General features: G+C 42.2%; 2 protein-coding genes across 3 annotated transcripts in view; one reads left to right on the top strand and one right to left on the bottom strand.

Moving 5' to 3' along the window:
- Positions 1–11063, bottom strand: part of zfyve21 (zinc finger, FYVE domain containing 21) — a 39213-nt gene extending 28150 nt beyond the window's left edge. The window contains 1 exon segment of the mRNA XM_068039012.1: positions 10900–11063. Coding sequence (XP_067895113.1) covers positions 10900–11025 — 126 coding nt within the window. The 5' untranslated portion in view covers positions 11026–11063.
- A 379-nt stretch (positions 11064–11442) lies between these two features.
- The window catches only part of xrcc3 (X-ray repair complementing defective repair in Chinese hamster cells 3), a 33049-nt gene continuing 21070 nt past the window's right edge, over positions 11443–23421 (top strand). For both annotated transcript variants that reach the window (XR_010975685.1, XM_068039011.1), the window contains exons 1-4: positions 11443–11727; positions 12968–13105; positions 15895–16107; positions 22885–23039. Coding sequence is in view for 1 of the 2 variants with exons in the window: in XM_068039011.1 (XP_067895112.1) it covers positions 11673–11727; positions 12968–13105; positions 15895–16107; positions 22885–23039 (561 nt within the window). In the remaining variant the exon portion in view is untranslated. The remainder of the gene's footprint in view (positions 11728–12967; positions 13106–15894; positions 16108–22884; positions 23040–23421) is intronic.

The following is a 23421-nucleotide window of genomic DNA, read 5'->3' as shown; positions in this document are numbered from 1 at the left end:
AAAGAGAGAGAGAGAAAGAGAGAGAGAGAAAGAGAGAGAGAAAGAAAGAGAGAGAGAAAGAGAGAGAGAAAGAAAGAGAGAGAGAAAGAGAGAGAGAGAAAGAAGAGGAGAGAAAGAGAGAGAGAAAGAGAGAGAGAAAGAGAGAGAGAAAGAGAGAGAGAGAAAGAGAGAGAGAGAGAAAGAGAGAGAGAGAGGGAGAGAGAAAAAAAGAGAGAAAAAAAGGAGAGAGAGAGAGAGAGAAAGAGAAAGAGAGAGAAAGAGACTTTTTTTAAAAAAAAATTTACATTTTAAAATCTCCAACAATTTAGAACGTGAAAGAATGAGACTCCACACTTCCTGGGAAAGAAAGGTTATTGGCAGTCATTAACTGTTATCATCTCTAAAAGGAAACTCTATCAATTACTGAACTAACTTTCACAGTAATGGGAAATGAAGGAAATTCATGAGATGGACTGCAGCGGTGCAAGCCAGTGGCTCACAGCTACCTTCTCAATGGCAATTAGGATAGGCAACAAATGCTCGTCTTGCCAGCAACACTCACCCCATGAAGGAATAAAAAAAAACTCATGGTGATTAAGGCTTAGGTGCCATTTTCATGAAACTAATGGAGGGACAACACAAACTATCCAGCAATTTGTGTTTCTTCATTATTCACAGGATCTGTCTTCCTTGCCACAAGTTGCTGGCCATTTACACATTAATAATGGTGCTATCATTTAATTTTTTCCAACAAATTCTAGGCCACTATCATTTTGCTGCTGAAGGTGTGCTCCCAGTAAGGCTACAAAGTCTAGCTGATGTCAAGTAACAGGCAGCAGTTCTTTCAACATCTAATTTCTACTCAGGCTAGAAATCAGAACCTTGACATTGCTGGTAAGACACAGTCAATTAGGACCTGTAGACCCGTGACTCCAATACATTCAATTCTCATTTTTGTACATAGTACAGAATTGACTTGTGTTTTTATATATATATATGCAACACAAAATATTGTTGCTAAGATTTAGCATGATACTGACTAAAACTATCATAGTAAATAAGGAGTTAAAAATCAGTTTCATGCATAAACAGTATTTTTTATAATTTTGTCTTAGCCAGGTATCTGGAATATGTTATACAATTCAAATACAAACATTTGATGAAATTGTTTCAAACTATGTTTAATTGGCAGCAGCTTAAACAGAATACAGTTATTTAAATTTTTTGGTGCTCATAATTTTTCTTGAAACTATTTCTCTGCCTGGCTGCCGTCCAAAGCCTATGAACAGTGATACTGTGGCTGGATAGCTCCCATTGTGAGAAAAGGAAAATGATCAACACACAGAAGTACATGTTCCAGCAACAATTCATTATTTTCTACTTACGAGTTAAGTAGGCACAGAAACTTACATCAGACAGTGTACATCTGAAACATTACTGTAAAGTTTATGCTATTACTATTCACTTTTTTTGTTTACTTTTTGCCAATTTTAACCTTTTTGACATCTATTTATATCCAAATTTCATGTTAATCTAGTTACGTGGAATGTAAAATTGGGCATACACAAGTAGTAATCAGTATAAGTAATCAAGGTACTATCGCAATTGCCAAACTCACCATATATTTCTTTAAAATATGAAAATTAAAGTTTCAAGCCCTCTAACTATAATTTGTGCACATTAGGCATAGCATGTTTCACAACAAGCAATTTGGAAGGTTTTCTGTTTTCAGTCGGACTTATCTTGATGCGATAAAAATACAAAAGAAACAGCAGGTCTCTTAGTAAGGATAAATTTTATAAAAACTGAAAGTAAACCATAAAATTAACAATTCCCACTGCAATCCAAAATTACAGGCTTAATTTTACAATGGTTTTGAACCAGCATAATTACAAGAAATTCACATGCACAGCTCTTCAGCATGGGGGGGAGGAAGCATTATAACGAGCCAAGGTGCGTTCGGTTTCAGGGATCAACAGACTGCTGCAAAAGAATAAGAAAATTTGGGTGTAGAATAATTACATAGATATTGCACTCGCACCCAAGTTCTCTTGTTTTTTTTAAACTCAGGTATTTGCTTTGTGCCTCAATTACATGAGTCTCTGAGCATAAATACACAGAAAATTCCACCACTAAGTTTTCAACTGGGGGTTAATCAATCATAGAAAGTGGGCCAGCTTACTTTGATACATAACCAGACATCACTGCCACATCTCTGAGGGAGACAAGATACTCAACTCAAATGCAAGCATCCCCAGAGTTCTGTTTGCACAGATTTTCATTGGCAACTCTTTCTCACCCTAATGATTAGGACAAGATTAAATAAAGCTATTATTTTTAAAAAGTATTTCTCATCCCATATTGTAACATTTGGTTCATATGAAGTCAGAAAAAATTACAGTATATCTACAACATGCAAGTTCTACTATTTTAACCATTTACAGTTTAATAAATCTGTTCAGCATTATAGACCTAAATCATTACTAAGTAAAATGTTTATTCTACTGCCTTCTGTACACCTCATCTGCACTAGGTAGCTTTCCTACTTTTGAGGCCTACCAACCTTTCAAGCATCTCCTGTTTACCTATTTTTATCCTATCCAATATCACGATTACATCCTCCGTTACTGCTACATTCACAGTACCTGTTCTCTTGTGAAGATTGTTGCAAAGTACTGATTTAGTACTTTAGCTATGCCCTCTGCCTCCACAGGAAGATTTTTTTTTGGTGCCTAATTGGTCCCACCCTTCCTGTGAACACCTTTTAACTATTTGTGTTTATAAGCCAAAGACTTGCAGGTTGATAGGTAAATTGGCATTATAAATTGCCCCCAGTATAGGTAGGTGAATATAGGGACAGGTGGGGATGTGGTAGGAATATGGGATTAGTATAAATGGGTGGTTGATGGTCGGCACAGACTCGGTGGGCCTGTTTCAGTGCTGTATCTTAAAATAAAATAAAAGACATTTGGGTTCCCTTTTATGTTCATTGCTAATCTATTATATTCCCTCTTTGGATGCCTTATTCACTGGTTTAGATCTCCTCTACTTTCTATATTCAGTTGCTATAGTGTGGGTTAATTTTCTCCCACAGGTAATCACTTAGACTTCAACTGAAAAACATTATCATTAGTGAATCAGTGTTATGGGGTGTTGGCTTAATTTAAAAAACAAGACACATGGCATAGTAACAATTTACAAATATAATTAAGAGCACAGCTCTAGTCCGATAGAAGTCTGCATGTCTAGTCACAGCTGCTTAATTGAGAGACCACTTTATTAGTAAGCAAATGAAATGTTAAAATGACTTGGTAATCCAACTGTAGGAAGATTTTTATTATTTTGGGAAGTAGTTTGAATTAAATAAATTCTATTCAGCACCCTTAAAGCTACAACTTTTTTCCTCCCCAAAAGTGTTGAATTTCATCATTACTATCCCTTTCAATTGAAACCAAAATTAATTTCAAATATTACCACATTATAAAAGTGGGCCATCTTACAGTGCTGACTTGGGTTGCATTAGAGTGTTAAAGTGGAAGTTTGGTGACTGAGGATAATTAAGGGATAATTTTATCTTGAGTCTAGTTTGTCTTTTATTTAGCAGATTAACTTAACAGTTGCTGTTTGGGTTGGAGGTGGTGAGTTTTAGACCAACTTTTAAACAGAGTTCACTCAGGCTCTGCTTGCAGCTGCACCTTGTTAATTCGAGAATCGGCTTAAACCAGTTTTCAGGGGCGAGAGTCAGTCAGTATAAAAGTGGGCCATCTTGCAGTGCTGACCTTGTTTGTATTGGAGTGTTAAAGTGGAAGTTTGGTGATGAGGGAGCGAGGAGCTCCTTTCATTTCCTACCTGTCCTCTGAGGGGAGCCGAGAGTTTCCAAAGAGCAGAGCTGACTGGTGAGTATTTTTCAAAGTGGATTGAACTGTAAGTCATTGTTTTAGCAAGACTTAGTTGTTTTTAAAATTATAATCTTTTGAAGTCTTAAATTTAAAGGGTTTAGTCATGACAGGAGAACTTGAAGCCGTGGTTTGCTCCTCTTGCTGCATATGGGAATCTAGGAACATTTCCAGTCCCTGGGACCAGCATATGTGCAGGAAGTGTGTCCAGCTGCAGCTCCTGGAAGCTTGGGTTTCAGAGCTGGAGCGGCGGCTAGAAACACTGGAGCATCCGTGAGTCTAAGCGCATTGTGGATAGCACGTATAGAGAGGTGGTCACACCGCAGCTGAAGGGACTTGAAGGAAGGGAATGGGTGACCACCAGGCAAGTAGTTCAGGACTCCCCTGGGGTCCTGCTTGCAAATCGTTATTCCATTTTGAAGGCTGATGAGGCTGGTTCCTCCAGGGAGTGCGGACAGAGCCAAGCTTCTGGCACCGCAAGCAGCCTGTCTGCACAGGAAGGGAGAAAAAGAGAGGAAGAGCAATAGTAATAGGGGATTCTATAGTCAGGGGAACAGATAGGCGCTACTGTGGCCGTCAACGTGACTCCAGGATAGTGTGTTGCCTCCCTGGTGCCAGGGTCTGGGATGTCACTGAACGGCTGCAGGGCATCCTGAAGGGGGAGGGTGATAAGGCAGAGGTCATGGTACATGTTGGTACCAATGACATAGGTAGAAAGAGGGATGAGGTCTTGCATCAAGAATTCAGGGAGTTAGGCAGTAGACTTAAAAAGCAGGACCTCTTGGGTTGTAATCTCTGGAATACTCCCAGTGCCACGTGCTAGCGAGTATAGAAATAGGAGAATAGCACAGATGAATGTGTGGCTTAAGAGTTGGTGTAGGAGGGAGGGTTTTAGATTCCTAGATCACTGGGACTGTTTCTGGGGAAGGTGGGACCTGTACAAGCGGGACGGTCTACATCTGAACCACAGGAGGACTAAATCCTTGCTGGCAGGTTTGCTAGTGCTGTTGGGAGGACTTTAAACTAATTTGGCAGGAGGAGGGGATGCAGACTCCGAGCAGAATAGGAACATGGCTAAACACAGGAAAGCAAACAAGTCAGAGGGAATACAGCGAAAGTAAGTTTCAAACTGCACAAACCACTGACTGCCTCCAGGTGCTTACCCATTGTCTCTTGAGACAAGGAGGCCAAAGAAGAGGTTTCAAGGGAGTAAGACCAGGATGGAAGGAGTAATTAATGCCAGGAGTATTGCAGGTAAAACGGATGAGTTAAGGGCAATGATTGACACGTGGAATTGTGATATAGTAGCCATCACGAAGACATGGTTGAGGGAGAGGCAGGACAATATCCTGGAATATAGAATCTTCAGACAAGACAGAGGAGGGAGCATTGCAATATTAGTTAAGGAATCAGTTACTGCAGTAAGGAGAGATGATATCTTGGAGGGGGCATCAAATGAAGCTTTATGGGTAGAGTTTAGGAATAAAAAAGGGACAGCCACATTGCTAGGTGTTTGTTATAGACCCCCAGATAGTCAGCGGGAAATTGAGGAGCAAATACGTGCGCAATTTGCAGAGGTGTGTAAAAAAAATTAGGTGATTTCAACCTTCCCAACATTAATTGGGATAGTCATCGTGTTAAGGGCTTAGATGGAGTGGAGTTCTTAATGTATACAGGAGAACTTTTTAGCTCAATATGTAGAGGATCCAACAAGGGAGGGTGCAGTGCAGGACCTAATTCTGGGGAATGAAGCTGGACAGGTGGTTGATGTGTTGGTGGGGGTGCATTTTGGTGATAGTGACCACAAAATAGTACAATTTAAGCTTGTTATGGAGAAAGAAATAGACAAGGTGCAAAAAAAAAGGTTTTTGATTGGGCGAGAGCAAATTTTAGTAAAATAAGGCAGGATCTGGCCAAGGTAGACGAGAAAGTTACTTGTCGGGAAATCTACAGAACAGCGGTGGGGGGTGGCATTCAAAAAGGAAATGGGGAGGGTACAGGCCCAACATGTTCCCTCTAGGGTAATGGGTAGGAGCAACAAGCCCAGAGAACCATGGATGACCAGAAACATTCAGTGTAAGAAGAGATGGAAGAGAGGCTTTTAGCAAATACAAGGAGAGCAAATCAATGGAAGCATTAGTGGAGTACAGAAAGTGTAGGATGGAGCTTAAGAAAGCAAAGAGGGATATGAGAAAGCTCTGGCTGGTAAAAGTAGGGAAAATCAAGATATTCTGTAAGATGTTAATGGGAAGAGGATAACCAGGCAAAGAGTAGGACCCATTAGGGACCAAGGGGGAAATTTGTGGGTGGAGCCAGAGGACATTGGTAGGGTGTTGAACGAATACTTCACATCTGTCTTCACCCAAGAGAATGAGGATGTAGATATGGAACTTAGAGAGAGAGAGACTGAGGTTCTTGAGCAAATTGTCATAGGGAGTGACAAGGTTTTGGAAGGCTTAAAAGTGGACAAATCTCCAGGTCTGGACGATTTGTGTCCCAGGATGCTGTGGGAGGCGAGGGTGGAGATTGCAGAGTCTCTGACCCTAATTTATAATTCCTCTCTGGCCATGGAGGAGGTGCCAGAGGACTGGAGAACGGCTAACGTGGTCCCACTATTTAAGAAAGGTTATAGAGATAAGCCAGGGAACTACAGACCAGTGAGTCTCGCGTCCGTGGTAGGGAAACTATTGGAGAAAATTCTGAAGGAGAGAGTCTATCTCCACTTGAAGAGGCAAAATTTGATTAGGAATAGTTGGCATAGCTTTGTCAGAGGGAGGTCATGCCTAACAAATTTGATTGCATTTTTTGAGCATGTGACCAGGTGTGTAGATGAGGGTAGTGCAGTTGATGTAGTTACATGGATTTCAGCAAAGCCTTTGACAAGGTCCCACGTGGGAGACTTATCAAGAAAGCAAATGCACATGGGATACAAGGTAACTTGACAAGGTGGATTCAAAATTGGCTTAGCTGTAGGAGACGGAGTGATGACAGACGGCTGTTTTAGTGACTGGAAGCCAGTGTCCAGTGGCGTACCACAGGGATCTGTGCTGGGTCCCCTATTTATATAAATGACAAACAACATAGATGACTGTGGGGGGTAGGATCAGTAAGTTCACGGATGACAAAGATTGGCTGAGTGGTTAAGTGATGTGCAGTGTCTTAGGTTACAGGAAGATATAGACGGGATGGTCAAATGGGTAGAAAAGTGGCAGATGGAATTTAACGCTAAAAAGTGTCAGGTGATACACTTTGAAAGGAGTAATGTGACACGGAAGTATTCAATGAATGGCCTGACACTGGGAAGTTCCGAGGAACAAAGGGACCTTGGTGTGTTTGTCCATAGATCTCTGAAGGCAGAAGGGCAGGTTAATAGGGTGGTGAAAAAGGCATATGGGACACTTGCCTTTATCAATCGAGGCATAATTACAAAAGTAGGGAGGTCATGTTGGAGTTGTACAGAACTTTGGTAAGGCCACAGCTGGAGTACTGTGTGCAATTCTGGTCGCCACATTATAGGAAGGATGTGATTGCATTGGAGGGGGTGCAGAGGCGATTCACCAGGATGTTGCCTGGGATGGAACATTTTAAGCTATGATGAGAGGTTGGATAGGCTTGGGTTGTTTTTTGCTGGAGCAGAGAAGACTGAGGGGTGACCTGATTGAGGTGTACAGGATTGAGGGGCATGGACAGGGTGGATAGGAAGCAGCTGTTCCCCTTAGTTGAAGGGTCAGTTACTATGGGTCACAAGTTTAAGGTGAGGGGCGGGAGGTTTAAGGGGGATTTGAGGAAGAACTTTTTTACCCAGAGGGTGGTGACTGTCTGGAATGCCCTGTCTGGGAGGGTGGTGGAGGCAGGTTGCCTCACATCCTTTAAAAAGTACCTGGATGAGCACTTGGCACATCATAACATTCAAGGCTATGGGCCAAGTGCTGGCAAATGGGATTAGCTAGACAGGTCAGATGTTTTAATGCATCTATGCAGACTCGATGGGCTGAAGGGCCTCTTCTGCACTATATTATTGTGATCTCTACAGATTACATTTCCAAGCTAAAGTGCAGTGCCAAACCAGGCATAGACAAAAGAACCACTTAAATCAGATGTTGAAAAAATTTTTTTTTATTTAATTGTCAATATAGTTAATAGATTGTGATGTGGAGTGTTAGGTTACAGGAAGATTTAGATGGGATAAAGAAACTTTAGTATAAATTGTTTGAAAACATTAGTAAATTTTTGATTTACAATATTACACTGCTTTATGCTTCATGGGAGGGAATATGCAATAATTCTAAGGGGGTGAACTGCAAATTGTGTTATAGTATATGTGCAAAAACATTGCAGTAGATTTAGCTCTATTTTTGTAATTCATTCTGAAATTTTTCTGTAATTCAGTTGATCAGCTGGAAGCATATCAACATTTGGGAAAGTACAAAGACATGCATGTTACAAAACAGAAGTTCAAAAGATGCAAGTGTGTTCACATTGCTGTTGGCTGTGTTGGAAGCTGCCCCAATTGCTTATCCAATTTATCCAGTGAAAAGCTGAATGTTTTAAAAACAAGGAAGTCCCAGATTCAATCCCTGTACTATGCAGTTTGCTGACCTTTAGATAAGGCAATGGTAGAGGCACTTCCCTTCAATAGTGTCCTGAATCAAGAAAAGGGCATAATTGGCAGAGTTCCCACTAATCATCCAGTAATCTCTGCTGGATGTGTGCTGGTGTATAAAATCAGTAAACAACAGGATCTGGATTGAGCTCTGCTAGATGCCCCCATGGTCAAACTGCCTGTCAAGATGCAAACGTAATACTGAGGTATAGCACAGCATCAAGCACTGCTGGAAACATCTTGCAGCAAGGAATTGACAACTTCACAGGAGATTGAAGAATATTTGCAAGAAAAAAATTGTTTTATAGAAAATGAAATCAACTTGAAGCTCTTGGGGGCAAAGGTCTTATTTAGTTTCCTGTAAATTTTATTTTGATTGCAAACAGCAGGCAAGTGATTGAGTCACACAATTGAGATAGTGGTAATGTCAGGTAATGTTTACTGCATCAAAGGGCAAAAAGGATACTTTATTACATGCTGTTATCTTAACAGCATTTACATACACTTCTGACTGGTACATCACTTGAAACCTATTATTGATTAAAGTATAAGCAAAACTTTTTTTTTTAAAAGGAAAGCCAGACAATTCAATGTACTACAAAAAGGCATCAAGTGTCTAGAATTGGGAGTCAATGTATAGTATTTAGAGAGCTATAAAGTGAGAACTCTAATAGTTTTCCCCGGCATATTGCTATGAAAGTGCTTCCGTTTCTGTAAAAAATATTTTGAGCATTCAAACTGATGAAATGGTGGATCAGTTTTCCCACCCCACCCCAAGAGGCTCATCAAGAAAACACTGAAAAGACTTGTTTGACAACAACAGTTACTGATTGTCACGTGACAAGTTAAAAATAGAACAACCCAGGTAACTGGGGACCATGTGTATAGAAGTGACGGGTCAAAAGGTGGACTTTGTTTCCAGCTTCACTTTTGAATTGTTTGGAATTGGGAATGAACTGTTTAAAAGGGGTTGGAGTTTTTTTTTAAAAAAATGAAGGACAGAACCCCAGCTCAGCCCTACCTGTTCCATCTCTTTAAAAAGCCTGCAGAAAAAGGAACAGAACTTCCAAGGAGAGAAGAGAATTCCCAAGAAAGACCACCACCCAGCTTAGTTTTCCAGCACCCCTCAAAGACCGAGAAGTCCACTGTATCAACTCATCTCCTGTCTTTGAAGAAAATCCTGTTAATTTTCAACACCGCCTGAAAAGCAACATTCTAAAAGATCCCAGTGACCCGTCTATGTGTACTCAGAGGCCAGACTGTATGCCAGTTTTGGAACACATCTCATCTGCTTTCTTCAAGAGTGAGCAAGAAGTATTCAGCCCAAGTGTTTTTTTTTTGTCCATAAGAGCTCTAAACAAAAATCCCTTTTATTTTTCCAGTTAACCTGTGTGTGAGGGGCTAAGGTAAAAAGGGAACTTTAATATTTCAATATGTTTATGCTTTACTTCATTACTGGTTAAAGTCTTGTTTTATAATAATCTGACTTTTTAGCATAAGAAACCTGGTTAGTGAGTTTTATTCCAGGAAAAAGAGTACATGATTGACCATATCACTAAGTGGGAAAATTTAAATATGTAGTGACCTGTGGAGAAGTGGAACTAAATTAAACAGTGCACTGCTCCCACCTCGATCGTTACAATCTTCATTTGTAAGTTTTATCTGTACATCTTTACAACAGCATTAAAATGTTAGGTGTTCCAGGTGGGATTACGCACTCAAACACAGTAAATGGACTGTGCATTTTCCACTAGTAATTGAATCCAGACCAAACTGATAGGATGTGATTTTCCTCTTTCCTTGGCTATAGGGGCCAATTTGAGCTGAGTTTGGATAGTATTAAATCAAGTTGCTATAGAGTACTGGCCATAGCACAGAACGTCTTACATATTGACACAGCTCACTCAGACAGGTGCATAAAATAAACACTAGTGCAGAAGGGTGGGATTAAAATAAATTGGTGAGGTAGCTACAAACTGACATGAGGGTACTGGAAACACAAAACAGTTTCTTGACCACAGAATAAAATCAAAAATGCAGTTTTTTGTTCACACAGAGCAGTTACTTCGCGAAAAGTAGAAACAAACAAAAACTAGATTCAAAAGTAAGTCAGATACAAATGATTGACACCTCACCCACTACAACTTCGTGTGGACTAACCCAACCAAAACATTTACTAACAGGCCAACAGGACGGACTTTATTCCGTCATGTTTCTGCAGTTGTTTCTCGTTAGTTCCAGCCACAGAAACACACCCACCTTATCAGCGACGCTCACATCCCAAGAACGAAAGAAAAATCTGCGGGACAGTACACCACGAAGCTGCCGAACACTTAGTTCCAGCCCAGCCCCAACAACACTCCCTGCTAATTAAAACAAGCCGTCAGTGCTCCTGCTCTCACACTCAGATAGGCCATTTACCTCTTTATCCGGAACCCACTGAGGCTCAGCGAGCGAGAAGGGGCTGCTGAAAGCACCGTTTTCCGGCACCATGCGGAGTCCACTCGGACTACGCACCAGCTTCTTGCCATCGGTTGTAGCCGCCATATTGCCCGAGTGAACAACAGCCCGACTAGCGCCACAACCAATCAATAGCCAGGATTCTGTCACTACAGCCAATTAACTCCCACCACAGTTATTCGTTGTCAGAAATCTATTAATTTAGCCTATCAGATGTCAGCCGTCAGAAACACCCTCATATTATCTGTCAGAATAATCACTTTCAGCCAATCACTTATCAATAGTTCGTTATATTAGCCAATCAACTAGCAGAAGCTTGTTACCAATCGTCTTGCGGCGTGTTCAGCCAATGGCAATTGGATCGAGTAGAAACTTGGACGAATCACGATTCACTAAGAGCCACTTCAGCCAATCGCGTATATTATCAAATAGCCTCGCTCCACAAAGGAGTGGTTTGTACGGTGGGAATGAAATATTTTTTTTGATGATAACACTATGAAATGCTTAAGAAAGGGGGGGGGGGGGAAATGATGAGATGTAATGAGAATGTTGAAATATTTTACGGGGTATATTGTATACTGACTATGTGAGATTGTGTTTTTTGAGAGTAGTGTGAGCCTTTTTTTTAAGGGGGTGGGGAGCGGTCGCTGTGATCCGTCTCGCGCTTCAATCGTTCCCGCTTGCCGCCTGATGCGGATGGGCCGAGTGGCCTGTGTTTGAGCAGTGAGCCCGCGATGGACTGGGGTCAGTTAGACGTGAATCCTAAAGTAGTGACTGCTGTTAGGAGAGGTGAGTTTGTAAATAACTTTAAACTACTGGGAATATTCAACAAGTCAGGTAACATCAGTGAAGGGACGTAAGAGGAAGTATTGTTGGAGGTCTCAACTCACCATAACTTGAAAACTTTACAGAACAGCATTTTAAAAAGGAGCAGAACAAGGGTGAAGATATTACACAAGAGCAGAATGACCTGCAAATTGTTTAAATAGAAAACAGAAAATGGTTAAATGGCTGAAGTGACATTAGCATGAGACAATAGAAAGATGTCTAACCAAAGGAATATAGTTGGGGCTGTGCAACAGCCCCAACAAACAAATTTCTCTGCAGCACCTGTGGAAGAGCCTGTCACTCCAGAATTGGCCTTTATAGCCACTCCAGGCGCTGCTTCACAAACCACTGACCACCTCCAGGCGCGTATCCATTGTCTCTCGAGATAAGGAGGCCCAAAAGAATAGTAGACACAGATGTGAGTAGTTAAAGTGGTGTTGGGGGGAGTTTTGGAATTGAAATGGGGAAACCAAGCAAAGTGGCTAAAGTTATTAAGAGTGGTGCAAAATAGAAAGATGAGATACTGATCCTGAAGCTTGTTCTGAGCTTAACTAGGACAGTATAGAAGGCCAAAGCGCAGGTCAGAGTGGAAGTACAGTGTGGAAGATTAGTGATGTGGGACTACTATAAATAATGTCCTTAGGCAGGAGATGGAAAGGAGGGCTGGAAGAAGGAATGAGGAGCAGGTGTCACATTTAGACAAACAACTTTCGCCATCATAAAGAACAGGCTGCAAAAAATACCTTTAGGGCTTATTCACTTGTAGTAGTTGTAAGATGAAGGCTATCTGCTGGAAGTCCTCATTGCCAGTTATCAGTCTGAGTCAGGATATCTGGGGAGCTGTGTCAGATCAGGAGGTACTTTACCAGAGAGAAGAGGAAAGGAAAATCAAATGGTGAGATTATTTGTGCAGTCTTGAGCAATTTCCAGTGCTTGCTTCAAGGGAACAGCTTTCAGATTCACTTATACATATTGATAGTGTGCTTTCGATAAATGTTTTATTTAATAGGTATTTTCACTGTTTTGCACAGTATAAAAAGAGTTTTGTGATTTTGATAAATGATTTACTGCTAGCTGCCCATTATTGTATACAGAATCACCAGCTATTTGGGCATGTTTCTGCTCCTATTTGTCATTAGTCATGTGTGTCCTACAGTGCTTTTTTTCAAAAAAATAAATATTCTCTTTTTTTTTCTCGTAGCAAACATCCAATCAATAAAAGAGATCTTGTGTCTTTCGGGCCCAGATCTGCAGAGACTCACTAAACTGTCCCGTTCTGATGTACAGTATTTGCATAAAACCATTGCAGCAGCAATAAAGTGTGATCCAGTGGTAACAGGTGTGTAAAAGGTAGAATACAACCTAAATCGCTGCTGGATCTGAAATCGTATACCAATGTGATTTCAAAATCATCTTGAATATAAGTTTTAACAGTAATTCACACTTCTTTGTAAATCTCTGAACTGTTAATGTCTTATAATGAACCTTTCACAATTCAGTGCAATTTTAGATGGCTTCAATTAAATATTTTTGAAGAACAAATTTTCCCCAAAACATTTTATCTTGAATCTTGTGATTTTTTTACATCTAAAAATTGGTAAGCACTAAGTTTTATAGAGCTTGGCTATAATGGAAATATGTTCCACATTTCATGAATATGCTTTCATACAGCAGATAGCCAAGCTCTGGAATGGCCCTCATCACTGAGGTATTGAGTTTATCTTCATTGGGGGGGAAAAAAGAAAATTGAGGGAATTATAATGTAAGTCTTCCAAAATGCTGCAAGACTAGGATAATATTTATAAATAGAAGTTGATTGTTATCCAGAGAATGTGAGCATACAACTTAAGGAGGCTCGTAGCAAGTAAATGCACTGTCTGTGTGATATTGAATCATATATGAAAGGTTTAATCCAAAGTTGGTGCTCAGTAAGTTAGTCACTGCTGATGCAGCAGTTAGTGTGCTACATTTAGCCTCTTTGTACCCAAGTAAGGAAGGGGTAAAATCAAGTGCTCCATCCTGATTGCTTTCCAGTGAACTCCCACATGGATGTCAGATGAAAAATGGATTGGACTAAGCTGTATTGGTCCTTGTGGTTCAGTAGGCTCCTAAAACTCACTGCGCAGGGTCACATTAAGAATGGCCAGTGGGTGAGATGCTTGTGAACAGCCAGTACATTTGAAATTGTACTCAGACAATAGACAGCATCTTTAAGACTGAGGAAAAGAAAATGGGAAGTGGAAACAAAAATTCTATATGATGCATTTGTGGAGCAGACACCCAGTAAAAGCAGTTGATACTGTGTTAATTAACTCTTTTGGGATTTGGGGTTGCAGAGGTTTGTCAAACAAGTATAGACTGGGATCATTAAGTACTCCATGGGGACTTTGGTTCCTGTTCTTCTGGGAGTAGAAGCGAGAGAGAGAAGCGGGTAGTTGTCTGAAAAGAAGTAAACTGGCTGAATAGTGGAGGCATAAGGTTGGATAAATAATTTGGATAATTTTTCACAAACCAAGCAGCCAAGAATTCACTGCATGTGAACATTTTAACAAACTGCACTACACAAGAAATAGGAGCTGGAGTTGACCAGATGGCCCATCGAGTCTGCTCCGCCATCCAGTATGATCATGGCTGATCTTGGGCTTCAACTCCACATTCCGACCTGCTCGCCATATCCCTTGAATCCCTGAGAAACCAAAAATCTGTCTATCCCAACCTTAAATGTATTCAACGATAGAGCAGCCACAACCTCCGGGGTAGAGAATTCCAAAGATTCGCAACCCTTTGAGTGAAGTGATTTCTCCTCATCTCAGTCTTAAATGATCAGCCCCTTATCCTTAGACTGTGCCCCTGTGTTTTAGATTCCCTGAGCAGCAGAAACAATCACTGTGTCTATCCTATCCAGCCCCTTCAGGATCTTGTATGTTTCAATGAGATCACCTCTCATTCTTCTAAACTCCAGAGAGTACAGGCCCAATTTACTCAACCTCTCATCATAGAACAACCCTCTCATCCCAGGGACCAATTTAATGCATCTTCGCTGTACCGCCTCCAATGCAAGTATATCCTTTCTTAAATATGGAGACCAAAACTGCACACAGTACTCCAGATGTGGTCTCACCCAAAACCCTGTGCAATTGTAGCGAGACTTTTTTATTCCTGTACTCTAATCCCCTTGCAATAAAGGCCAACGTGCCATTTGCCTTCCAAATTGCTTGCTGTATCTGCATGCTAACTTTCCGTGTTCCTTGTACAAGCACACCCAAGTCTCTTTGAACATCAACACTTACAAGTTTCACACCTTTTTTTAAAAAAAAATTCTGCCTTTCTACTCTTATGACCAAAGTGAATAACTTCACACTTCCCTATGTTATACTCCATCTGTCAGCTTGTTGCCCACTCACTTAACCTGTCTATATATCTTTACAGCCTCTGTGTCCTCCGCACAGCTTACCTTTCCACCTATCTTTGTTTTTTTTTTACCTTTACCTTTGTATCAACAGCAAACTTAGAAACATTACTATCTGTCTCTTCACCCAAGTCGTTAATGTAGATTGTAAATAACTGAGGTCCCAGCACTGATCCATGCAGCACTCCACTGCGTACCAACTTGAAAATGCCCTGTTTAAGTCCACTCGTTGCTTCCTGTCCATTAACGAGTCCTCTATCCAAGTGTGGTTTATGCTTGCAATTTAGATGTAGTGAGTTTTCATAAGCAAGTTATTTCTTTATAAATGCAAGTTCATTCATTCTTTCTTAAATGGGTGATTGGGAGGCACTAAGGGAGTGAATGTTACCTGGTGAGTTGAATTTTTTAGTCTTGCAGCCCTAGTGGTTTTGTGGATTGGGACATTAACCAATACAGAGTTATTGTCACTTTCCTGTCTGTTCTAATAAATGTGATATAAAGCAATATAAAAGGGCAAGAAAAGGCTTTGAATTAATAGAGTAGGAAAGAGAATAAAAATAAAATATTGCTATGTATGTATTTGCTATATATAGTTTATAATAGAGTGCTTATAACTGCTTTTTCCACAGTAAATTATGTTTAAGCTTTTTAAGTATTTAAAACTGTCAGTTTACATGTATAATAATGTAAACTTTTGTTGTATGTTGTTTCTTCCTCAGCCCTCCAGATATATAATGGAGAATGTCCTTTTCCAACCCAGAACCAAAAACTTAGCATGGGTTGCCCAGTACTGGACTTACTGCTTGGAGGTGGAATTCCATTAATGGGAATTACTGAGATTGTTGGTGAGAGTTCAGCAGGGAAGACACAAATCTGCATGCAGCTGTGTCTGTCTGTACAGTTCCCATGTAGCTATGGTGGACAAGAAGCAGGTAAAATTTTTCGTTTTGTCCAAATGGTTTATTCTTTCAATTCATTCTTGGAAGAGTTAGATCATTGAGCTATGAAGCAAGGCTGAGGAGGATAAATCTATTCTTGCTGGGTTGTAAAGGATTAATGGGGGTTGGGGGTGGGGGTGGGTGGGTGTGGAAGGAAGGTCTAGGTTCAGAGTAAGAGAAAAATTTTAGATAATTCCTGTTACATCCAAGATATCCAATTAATTATTGAAGTGCAGCTACTGGTGTTATGTAGTCAAACATAATGGACTAAAAGTTAGGCCCATTACCAAGTACCGGGATTGTGGTATGTGATTACAGTACGTCTGGTCGAGCTGCTTCCTGCTCATCGATATGATTCTTGTGTGAAATGCACTACTCACTGGCTGCATGCTCAACAGGGGGCCCAGATGCATGCATTGTTAGCATGATGTACAGCTAACCTGCACTGCTTAAAGGCAGTCTGCCCATCTTTAAAGGGGTAGTGCACTCAGGTACAGCAACTGGTGGAATAGACTTATAAAGTCTTTGATGGAAGTAAGAAAACTGAAAATAGAGCAATAGGCCAGAAAGAGGGCTTCCAGGTTCTTTGTGCTGCTGTAGGCCTTAGTCGAGGAAGTTGACAGGAGAAGAGGGGCTATGTTTCCACAGGGGACAAGGAGGTGCTCAAGGTATACCCTCCAAAGGGAATGGATGCAGGTGGCCGGGGAGGTGAATTCCCAGAGTCTGGCACTGAGGAGCTGGCTGTAGTGTTGCCAAATGTTGTATGACATGAGTGGTCAACATCAGTGAATGCATCTTCAAATGCGACAACCTATCTGCCACGCCACCAACTTCTCAGTGCTCAATGCACACAGCCCTATCACTCATCTGTCAGCAATCAGGACTCCGGCTTAACATTCATATGCTCCACCTCACCCTCACGCACTTACCAATGCTGCTGGTCTCACATCCACCTCTCACAGCTTCCGCATACTTTCAGCTATGCCAGGCACATCACCCAAACACACTGGAACACACTCACTGATATTCTTTCCTCTCTCTTGTAGGACAAGGTTGCACATAACCAGAGGGCGCAGCAAAAAATGGTGGGTGACCGTATGCCTGCATCTCCTGAGCCCTTTCGAGGAGTCTGTGCTCTGTGTTATACTGACTGAGGCTGTTGCATCTAGCCTGGCTGAAATATTTAGGATTGAAAGTATGTTCCTGCCTTAAGCACCTCCTCAAATCCCACTTCAACCTCATCCTGCTATGTGTAAGCTGCAGATAATGCAACCATGGAGATCTTGCTTTCCACCTCACCCCAACCCACCCTTTTTGCATTTTTACTTTCACGCAAGATCTGATGCCTGGCCAGCCAGTGCAACCATGCCATGTTTGGCGCAAACAGCAGCAAATTTCGAATGAATGAACACCGTAACTTGATCTGATAGTTGCAGCCATCAGCTCAGATACCGGCACTACCGGTATGTCAGAGGGTAGTATAAATTCAGGTGAATAACCGGGCGCGAGCAGGCTACAGCGAGGGAAAGGTTAAAGCATATGCCAGCTCCCTGGACGGTGAGGTCACATGTTCACAATTGCAGAGGACTCAGATGAGGACTTCAGTGGGGTGGCACACAGAAGCTGCTAATGGGCATGCACAGAGAGATGCTTGGTACATTGGCAGAGTTGCCAGAAAGCCTGTTGTCACTGAGCATGGAGGAGTCCGGTTCCAACTTGGCATAGGGCTTCATTCAGAGTTGGAGTCTGTCCTTTTCGGCATGGAAGTGGTGACTGACTGAATGACAGTACTTGTGGACCCAAGCTTGATGCAGAGTCTGATGAATGACGTCTGTGTCCATCGCAGCACAGGCAGAAGCCACCCAATGTCTCAGTGCTGCAGTCGAAGCTCAGACTGAGGTCATGAGATGCATGCTTGTGCCATACAGGTCCATCGTGGTGCCATGCCAGTGCAGATTGATGCCATCAGGCTGCAGATACTAGTGCTCAAAGGGGCATGCAGGCTCTCTCCACAGTCCAGCAATATGTGCTTAAACTGATTACTGGGATTGCTGAAGCACTGCCCTAGGGGAGTGGCAGTGGCTCTGTGGCACACGAACCTGCTGTCTTCTCTCAGGATGATGGTATTTGTGCTCCAACCACTCCAACTCTGCCAGTGCCTTTGCTGTTGCCTTTCAGTCAGTTAACCCAGACGGCTGCCGTCCATGCAGCGGGTGCAGTGTGAAGCCGGACCCTAAAGACCCAGAGCTGCTTAAGGCTGTCATGTAAGGCCAATCTGCAGTCTCTTCCACTGCTGCAACCACTGGGGTGGTACTGCGTAGGAATACAAGGACAGGCAAAGGCAACTGCAAGACTGGCACGAAGGGATTTCAAAAGGTTGAATAGTTCAGTTTTGTAAGGATTGGAATTGTTGTTGGATAAAACTATTATGGATTTTTTTTTTTGTGGTGTCTTTTTATTTCGGCCAAGAGGATGCTGTGAGGGTTTGTAGCAGGGGGATGGAAAAGTGGGAATTGTGGAGCAATGGTGAGAGATTTCAGGGAACTGGAATCTGAGTAACTGGTCGTGGACAGTTTGTCTGGAACATGGGGGTCCCGAAGGTGCCCACCCATCCTTTCCTTCTGGGCCACAACCCCACCCCCAATCTGTGATGTCAAGGGTGCGCCTTCTTGAGAGCAAAGTTGTGCAGATCACCACAAATTTGAAGACACACTCCAGTGAGTACTGGAGAGCACCCTGAGCAGTCCAGGCAGCAAAACTCTTTTCAGAATGCTGATGGATTCATCATACCTTGTGGTATCATTCAACATACCTTGTGGCAGCTTGGCGCTCGTTATAGGTGTTCTGTCCACTAGTGGCTGGGTAGTGGTGGGAGCCATGAGCCAGGTGGAGGACAGGTAGCTCTTGTCACCAAGCAGCCAGCCTCTGGTTTGTCGTGGCAGCTGAAAGATGGTGGGTACAGCCAACTCGTGCAGAATGATAGAGTTGTGGCCGCTGCCAGGAATGTGCGCATTCACTAAAAGAATGTTCCAGGCATGGTCGCACATTAACCACAAGCTCATTTAGAGGTAGCCCTTATGGTTATGGTACATCTCCCCAATAATATGTGGGCCCAGCAGAGCCACGTGCTGAGGCTGATGGCAGCTGCACCATTGGGAGTCCTGGTAGCTTGGCACAACCATGTGCTCACTGCTTCTGCTTCTCACTGATTTGAGAGATGATGATGAAGTCCCCTATCACTCTTTGCAGGGCCTCTCCTCCCTGCTTCAGCAATGTACGGTGCACAGTGGAAATGTTGGAAATGTCGCCTGCTTCTGTCTGGAAGGATCCGCTGGCGTAGAAATTGAGGGTCATGGTGATTTTCATGGCCACTGGCAACTGCATTCTCGCCTTGCTGTGCGGATGTAGGTCTGGTTGGAGAAGGTGGCACAGTTCAGTGACCACCTCTTTGGTGAAGCATAGCCGTCTCTCACACAGCCCCTGGCTGTGGTGGAAGTAGGAGAAGTGCACTCAGAAGACCCTTGATGGGTACGGCCTTTTATTGAGAGCCCTCCTCCTCTTCCTCTGCACATAGTTTCCTTTCTCTGCTGTCTACATCATGTCCCTGTCATGGTGCAGCCCAAGAGGGACTCTAACTATGGCCTCCATTACTGAAACAGGCTTTCTCCTGACAGGCCTTCCAACTCCTCTGACCTCCTTGTCAAAGTCCAGCACCACTCCCTTGTGAATCCAAAATCATCTTCCAAATTTCTGCAATAACACTTCACATAATACTTCCACTCACTCTGTAGCAGCAAAAGAAAATCAAAATCACCTCCAAGCCCCATGCTGATGACTTGAAATATTGCTAGTGTGATTGTGGAGGGTGGTGTCGGGGACTTTTGTTTCACTCGGAACATTTGAGAGAGCATTAATACAGCCTGCAAGGTCCAAAATGGCAGGTCATGCACCAAGTCAACGTTGAATGCTGTTTGATGTCATAATCTGCCCACTCAGCAGATCGAAAAATTCAATCACTTGGCTGACATTTTTGGAATTGTGGACTTCTGTGGTGCTGCACTATGAAGCTGAATTTCACTGTCAATTTCTTTTCATAGAATATAAGTCTGACTAGAAATTACTTTCGATTTCAAATTTATTGCTCCTTACTGAACCACTCCAGTGATGTTTATTATGGGAGCTTTCCCAGAGCATTGCACAATGGCGTGACCAACTTCAAATTAGCCTGAGTGCTGCTCCTGGTCATTTGACTACAGAAAATTATGCTACTAATTGGAAATAATAGATTTTCCAAGGTGCAATATGGTTTCCAGGATTTGCCAGCTCCAGAGTGACTCAAGCTCGTTTGAAGTCATGTTCTCATTTGTAATGGAGCTATTCCAGTACTGTCTGGAATGTTTCCTGTAATTCATGTCACTGGAATGGCCTATTCAAGGGTTTCATATTGGCAAGAAAATTGACTTTTATTAAATTTTTGGATTTTAAAATATGTTACCTTATTATTTTGAACTAGAAGTACCCTCCATAGACCCTTTCTTGGCTTTTAAAGACATTCATTTTTTAAGTAATTAAGTGTTTTTTGAACAACAGTACTTTATTCATAAAATTTGTAAGAGTACATTACATAAGTTCAAATCTGACATTCTATATAGTTCAGTTTCTTCCTTCGCGTATCTCACTACTCTTGCAGTTACATTTATGTTTACAATATACATTTTCATGTCCAGCATACAGCCCGAGGGGTTTTACACGGGTTCTGGCCCCTTGGTGGGAGGGCCTTAGATTGTGGCCTTTCCCCATTGAGCCATTGTGGCAACTGCCCCAAGCTTTAGGGTGCCCCTTAGCACGTGGTCCTGGAATGTGTCAGTCTGCAACCTTGGTTGTGGACAGCTCCTTGTGCTGGAAGACCAGCCAGTTTCAGGCAGACCAAAGTGCGTCTTTCACAGAGCTGATGGCCCTCTAGCAGCAGTTGATGTTTGTCTTGGTGTGCATGCCTGGCAACTGCCCGCAGAGCAATGAGTCCAACTTAACAGAGCTGCTCAGGATGGCCTTCAACAAAAACCACTGCATCTCTTTCCAGACCTTCTTTGCAAAGGCACGTTCCAGGAGGTGGTGGGTGACTGTCTTGTCCCCACCATAGCTGCCTCGAGGACAGCATGTGTGGCTCTGAAACTCCCAATATGCAATTTTAGACATCACCTCTGCCACCATTTTCTGCTTTTTTTTTGCTGGTTTGTTTATTTCCCCCCCCCCCCCCCATTGTTTCTTAATCCCTTTGCTTTGTGTTCGGATGGCTGCTATCCTGCTGTTTACACCTCATCCAAATGCATCTTTTGTTTCATTACTAGCCCCATTACACTCCCTTGGCTTTGTACCATCCCTTTTGTTGTTCTTTCCCCCGTTCACTTTTGACAGTTCTGATGAAAAGGTCACAGACCTGAAACATTAATTCTGTTTCTCTCTCCACAGACGCTGCCTGACCAGCTGAGTGTTTCCAGCGCTTTCTGTTTTTATTTGATATCCAGCATCTGCAATATTTTGCTTTTCTATCTATCTATTCCAGCCTTGAATGTATTCGCGTCTAAATCATTAATGTATACTACAAACAAGCAAGGGTCCCAGCACCGATCCCTGTGGTACACCACTGGTCACAGGCTTCCAATCGCAAAAACAGCCCTCAACCATTACCCTCTGCCTCCTGCCACTAAGCCAATTTTGGATCTAATTTGCCAAATTGCCCTGGATCCCATGGGCTCTTACCTTTTTGACCAATCCCCCATGTGGGACCTTATCAAAAGCCTTACTGAAATCCATGTATACTACGTCTACTGCTTTACCTTCATCGACACATTTAGTCACCTCATCGAAAAATTCAATCAAGTTAGTTAGACATGATCTCCTCCCGACAAAGCCATTCTGACTATCCCTGATGAATCCCTGCCTCTCCAAATGGAGATTAATCCTGTCTCTCAGAATTTTTACCAATATTTTCCCAACCACTGATGTTAGACTCACCGGCCTGTAATTACCTGGTTTATCCCTACTACCCTTCTTGAATAATGGTATCACATTTGCTGTCTTCCAGTCCTCTGGTACCTCTCCTGTGGCCAGAGAGGATTTGAAAATTTGTGTCAAAGCCCCTACTATCTCCTCCCTTACCTCACACGACAGCCTGGGATACAGCTCATCTGGGCCTGGGGATTTATCCACTTTCAAGCCTGCTAAAACAGCTAATATTTCCTCCCTTTCAATGCTAATATGTTCACGTATATCATAATCCCCCTCCCTGATCTCTACACCTACATCGTCCTTCTCCATAGTGAACACTGATGAAAAGTAATCATGTAAAACCTCACTTATGTCCTCCGGCTCCACACAAAGATTGCCACATTGGTCTCTAATGGGCCCTCCTCTTTCTCTGGTTATCCTCTTACCCTTAATATACTTATAAATGCCTTGGGATTTTCCTTTATCTTGCCCGCCAGTGTATTTTCATGGCCCCTCTTCGCTCTCCTAATTAGTTTTTTTCAATTGATTCCATCAAATTTAACCACTTATGTGAGTTCTACATAATTTTAATAACAATCTTCACAAACATGACAATCTTCCAATTTTTCTCTTTCTCCAATTTTTGCTTTTATTTTTCTTGTTATTTGAGAGTTTTTGGGAAATGTCCAGTAGTTTGCTTTCACTCCCCTTCTCCACCCTTTCCCCCACCACCCCAAAACCCAACTACCACCCCTTTTGAACTTTTTGAACATCTCTTTCTAGGAGCTGTGTATGTTTGTACAGAGGATACTTTTCCAAATAAACGTTTACAGCAATTGATTGGCCTTCAGTCCATGTTACGAACTGATGTACCCACTGACATTGTCAACAACATTAACTTTGGTAACAACATCTTTATTGAACATATTGCAGATGTGGTGAGTCCAACATCAAGTTTTTCTAGTAATATTGTCCAGGCACCAAAAAAATGCCCAGATAAAAATAACTAGTACAAATAAAGGTTGGTTTGAAGAAATGTTTACTGTAATAACTACAAGAGAGAATCTAACAATCTCCCCTTGACATTCAATGGCATTATGAATGCTGAATCCCTCACTATCAATATCATGGGGGGTTACCATTGACCAGAAACTGAACTTGAGTAGCCATATAAATACCTTGGCTACAAGAGCAGGTCAGAGGCTGGGAATTCTGTGGCAGGTAACTCGCCTCCTGTCTCCCCAAAGCCTGTCCACCATCTACAAGGCACAAGTCAGGAGTGTGATGGAATACTCTCCACTTGCCTGGATGGGTGCACTT

Source organism: Heterodontus francisci, chromosome 9, assembly GCF_036365525.1.
Source record: "Heterodontus francisci isolate sHetFra1 chromosome 9, sHetFra1.hap1, whole genome shotgun sequence".
Classification (NCBI taxonomy): domain Eukaryota; kingdom Metazoa; phylum Chordata; class Chondrichthyes; order Heterodontiformes; family Heterodontidae; genus Heterodontus; species Heterodontus francisci.
The sequence above is the reverse complement of the archived record's forward strand: the minus strand, read 5'-3'. Positions and strand labels throughout refer to the sequence as shown.